This window comes from Colius striatus, chromosome 7 (assembly GCF_028858725.1).
Source record: "Colius striatus isolate bColStr4 chromosome 7, bColStr4.1.hap1, whole genome shotgun sequence".
Taxonomy (NCBI): Eukaryota; Metazoa; Chordata; class Aves; order Coliiformes; family Coliidae; genus Colius; species Colius striatus.
In genome coordinates, this window is record NC_084765.1 from 26,515,290 (window position 1) to 26,520,473 (window position 5,184).

General features: G+C 47.7%; 1 protein-coding gene across 1 annotated transcript; it reads left to right on the forward strand.

Moving 5' to 3' along the window:
- The first annotated feature begins 865 nt into the window (after positions 1-865).
- Positions 866-3,870, forward strand: GCNT3 (glucosaminyl (N-acetyl) transferase 3, mucin type). The gene has a single exon (XM_010209259.2). It carries the CDS (start codon positions 866-868, stop codon positions 2,153-2,155), a length of 1,290 nt encoding a protein of 429 aa, XP_010207561.2. The 3' UTR covers positions 2,156-3,870.
- Positions 3,871-5,184: the final 1,314 nt, after the last annotated feature.

The following is a 5,184-nucleotide window of genomic DNA, read 5'->3' on the forward strand; positions in this document are numbered from 1 at the left end:
AAAAGAAAAAGAAAATAACTTTGATTTGTATCTTAGAAAATTCAACTTCAAAATTTCAACTCATCATTGAGATTTCCTTTTTTACAATTGTGGTACCAAAACCCATATTTTGTTCAAACTGCAAAACCTAGGGGACATTCTTCTGTTCACCATGGCACAGGTGTACTTCAGTCACCCAGAGTTATTCCTCTTTTTCTATTAAGAGATACTTAGCCATAATGTACATGTAGGTGCACGCAGGAGGTCCTGACGCCCTCCACCAATATTCTCTCACTCCTTCCTTTAGGCAGACGCTTTGTGGCAAACTATTTATTAAGCCACGGCCTCTGTTATCACCCTTTGCATCCCTTGCAGAAGCAGACACTCCACTTTACCCGGTTATCCAACATTTTTTGCAATAATCCTTCACTAAAGCTCAAGATGCTCCAAGCCAGGAGGAAATTTGCTGCAGCTAGGCTTCTAGGCTCCAGCACTATCGCTGTCACCCCCTTGACCTATAAATTGGAACGATCTGAACACTGGAAGAGCAGGTTAGATCCACCCATCACCTAGTGAAGTCTTTTTAAAAATCGAGTTACAAGGGGTTGCGCTATAGAAAAACCTTCCTTGAGTTGCGCAATGGACAGGTAAGAACAAATACCTTCTTTTAAACAGACCTTCAAGATACGGAAGCTCCTCCAGCGTTAACAAAACCAAACACGGCCACGCCACGGGGAGGGAGGAGACTTCCTCGTATTCACACGTTATTCACCTGCGGTTACGCGGAGGTTGCCCCGCCACTGACACCGCTCCCCAGGGAGCAGGCACGCAGGCTGCCGGGCTGCTCGGCGCGTCGGCGGCGCGGCGGGCGGGCGCACGTGGCGGCATGCGGCTGTGCGACAGCAAGCCCCCGGCGGCGCGGTGGCGCGGCGCGGCGCTGCTCGGCTCCCTGCTGCTGGCCGCGGCCCTGGCGCTGCGCAGCGCCACCCGGCCCTGCTCCGCCGCCCACCGCCGCTGCCGGCAGCGCCTCTACCCGTCGCTGGAGCTCTCCGCCGGCAGCAGGATCAACTGCTCGGGGATCGTCCGCGGGGACGAGAAAGCCATCCAGGAAGCCCGGCTCAGCAACCTGGAAACTGCGAACAGAAGGGCTCGCCTGACGCCCGACGAGTACCTGAACATGGCGAAGGACTGCGGCAGCTTCAGGGAGACCCGGCGTTTCATTGAGTTCCCGCTGAGCCAGGAGGAGGCTGAGTTCCCCATCGCCTACTCCATGGTCATCCACGACAAAATCGAGATGTTTGAGCGGCTCCTACGGTCCCTCTACGCCCCGCAGAACGTCTACTGCGTCCACATTGATGGAAAGTCCCCAGCTGCCTTCCAAGAGGCTGTGCGGGCCATCGTAGCCTGCTTCCCCAATGTCTTTGTGGCTAGCCGCCAGGAAAAGGTGGTCTATGCCTCCTGGTCCCGGCTGCAGGCCGACCTCAACTGCATGCAGGACCTGCTGGAGAGCCCCGTCCCCTGGAACTATGTCCTCAATACCTGTGGCGCCGATTTCCCCATCAAGACCAATGCTGAGATGGTCCGTGCCCTGAAGGTGCTGCAGGGGCGGAACAACATGGAGTCAGAGAAGCCCACAGCCCCCAAAAAGGAGCGCTGGCAGTACCACTATGAAGTAAGGAACTTCATCTTCCGGACACCCACAGAGAAACCACCCCCACCTCATAACTATCCCATGTTCTCGGGCAACGCATACATAGCGGTTACACGGGCCTTCGTGCGTCACATCTTTGAGAGCCCCACAGTGCAGCAGTTCCTCGAGTGGGCCAAAGACACCTACAGCCCAGACGAGCACGTCTGGGCCACTCTCAACCGCATGCCTGGCGTGCCAGGCAGCATGCCTCAGAACGACAAGTTCCAGCTGTCGGACATGAACGCCCTGCCTCGCCTAGTTAAGTGGCAGTATCTGGAGGGCGACACCAGCAAGGGCGCTCCCTACCCGCCCTGCACCGGCCAGCACCAGCGCTCCGTCTGCATCTATGGGGTGGGCGACCTGTCCTGGATGCTGCAGCAGCACCATCTCTTGGCCAACAAGTTCGACCCCCTGGTAGACGATGCCGCCATCCAGTGCCTCGAGGAGCACTTGCGCCACAAGGCCCTCTACGGCCGTGGACTCTGAGGGGACGTCGAGGTTACCTGTCAGCACTTGCCTCCTTCCGTAGGCGAGTGCCGCCGGCGGTGCCTCGGCGCAGCGGCGTTTGGGAACGGGGTCACCCGCGCTGGCGGAGGGACCTTTGCTCCGGACGTGGGCGCCTCAGATTTCCTCAGCTGGCGGCCGAGGGCACCAATGGTGGGACGGGAGGCACGGGGGGGCCGCTGCGGCGGGGCTAGGCGAGGGCAACGCCGGCGGTGAAGGGCAGGAGGGCCCGTCCCCGTCTCGCGGACCTCGCGTCAGAGATACCGTGCGGGTGCGGGCGCCCAGCCGGTAGCCCGGGCAGCTTTCCGACAGATCGGCTTAAAGAAATGGAGAGGGGAGTAGTATCGGGTTTTTTCCTTCTCTTTCTACCGTCTGTTCGCAAAAGCGAGCCCAGGGCTCTTTGTTGTAGACGAGTAGAGCCAGGTCAGTGCTCACGGTGACTCCAGGTCCTGCCACAAGCAGAGCTAGAGCTGGAACTAATTTGCTTTTCTACAAAGCACCTGCCAGGCCACCTGCTCCTGGCACCGGCTGCATGGCTCAGCTTAACAGCTGGTTGCTGCTTTCTTATCACGTTAAAGTTTACTTTCTGTCAAAAGAGCCATTAGCCATTAAAAAAAATCGTTCAATAAAATCAAATATACTAACATAGATGGCTCATTGGTATTCTGTATCCTGCAGTCCTCAGAGGAAATCTGGTTGGGTGCTTTGGCAGAGCAACTAAACCAATTAACCCCTCTGTACCCCATTTTTCCATCTGTAACACAGGGAGAGAGCTGCAGTTAGTGGTAAAGAGAGTGCAAACATACGGTTTTCTAACATCTTCCTCTTTCTCTTCCCCTGGAAAAGAGCTTTCTGTGAGGCATGCTCTTGGTAATGTAATTGCCATATCCAGTAGTGTACCCTGCCTTTTAAGTAAAAAAGAAAAAAATAATCCAGCACATCATTTTCTTAAGTTTCTATATGCTGAAAGAAAAATCTGTGAACTTCTGGATTTCCTCTCCCTGCCTCCAATAAAGCCAGCCACTTTCTATAGATCCAACAGCTTTTCACTACCTATACTGCTGAGGAATTAATTTCATTGTCTTCATACTACCAAAAAAATCTTCAAGTATTTTTTTTCTTTTGTCAGTAAACACTCTCACCTTCACAAATTGAAGATCTCTGGTGGAGATGCTGATTATACAAAGAACATCTGAAGCCATTCTATAGCACATTGTTTGACATTTTATAATGAATTTGGTTGTAAAATGCTGATTTTTAAGATGCCATGGTGTTTTCACAGCAAATATTGTTGGGAAAAACTCCAACTACTGGCAAGAGAAGCTCTCAAACATAGATAACCAAAGTATCACTGGCCATTTGTTTATTCAAAAAAAAAAGCAAATAAAGTAATAGGATTGCTGGCCCCCGTGAGAAACTTTTTGCAATTTATGTAAATGCACATTTACGACTACAGAGATTAAAGCTTTATGCAAATCTGATAGCAATATATAAAACTCAAAAATGGTTTCAGCAGCAAGTTCAACATTAAATAGCAAATGTCTCCATATCTCATACATTCTTTCAGAACAAACAAAACCTCCTGGTCAACTCAGGGTAAGAACTCAAGTCACCCAACATCTAACCACTGCTGCCTAATCTGATTTTGCTTGTTGGGACCCTTTCATTTAATTTAATGTATATTATCCCAAAGTGGTAAACTACTGTCAGTGGTTCATTAAGGAACTGGGATATGTTCAAATTTCTGGACCAAATCGGGCAGAATGGGATCAATGTGTTTCTGAATATTTGCCCTTGAAAAATTGAGAAAAAAGGGGCATATTCGTGGAGAAAAAAAAAAAAACAAAACACTATACTTCTCTAAGGAATTGCATCAAAAGCAAACCCATCCATGAAATGGATGTCTGCAAGCTAAATAATTTCTTTTTCAAAGTGCTTTCTGAGTACCTACAAAAAGTGAAAAAGTTGAAAGAATCCCAGCCTGAAGTGGTGAAGGACTGTTAAAAGAGGGACCTCTCTATTATTTTGCAAATGTCAAGAAAGATATAAACTTCCAGGTTACTTACAGATTGGTAACAGTGACTTTTATCCCTTTCACTCTATAAATGTTTAACCTTTTCATCTGATTCTTCTCTGAGAAATACAAAACATTGCTCTTACACACTCTTTTAATAATAGTGTTTCATCTATTATTGACAGGCATTGTCCTAAAGTGTCACAGATGGAGAGGCAGAGACAAATATTTATATCTCAGGGGGGAAGGGGGGGAGTGCCACTCAAATCTGTTGTAAGTCTTTTAACAAAGTCAAAATATTATTTTCTTTTTACATTACTTGTTGCAATCTAAGATTTAGGTAGTTAGAGCTTAAGACAGAGAATCTAAACATTTATCTACATTTGAGAGAGCTTGACCATAGAATATGAAGGTCTCACGTGAAACCAGCATAGCAAAAAACCAGCTTGGTGACACTCTTAAGACAGCAGTTACCTAACAACACAGCCTATACAGCCTTCTCCATTCAAAAAAATCACTGATTTGTATGAAAACAAATGTTCTGGCATTATTATCTGGAGATGTGAACAACTTGTAAACTTTTCTTGTTTCAAAGAAAATTTCCAGCTTTTGTTGGTGTTGTTATTCACAATTTATCTCAGACGATTTGGTTCCAAAACCAAAAGTGTATCTTGCGCAAATTTCTTTTCAACTCGTCTCCTTTCAGCAGTGACTTAATTTCTTCTGAAAGAATGAGACTACTCCCAAATTCAAATGAAATGTTCTCAGCATTTCCTCTTCCAAAGACATTAGAATTGTCGTATTTATGAGCGTAGTCACTTGCTAAAGCAGTGAAACAGAAAACAAATAAAGGGAGGAAGTCTCCTTACCATTACAAATGACAATAAAAGTATCACTCAGGTCTAAGGTAGAACTTTGTGTTCCAAAGTTCTCAGAGTATCATGGAAGTAAGATAGCTAGCGTCTCAGAAACAGGATGACAGGGCAAAAAGTAACAA

Excerpts from the sequence above, each read along its gene's own strand:
- GCNT3 (XM_010209259.2), top strand. The coding sequence starts at position 866 with ATGCGGCTGTGCGACAGCAAGCCCCCGGCGGCGCGGTGGCGCGGCGCG.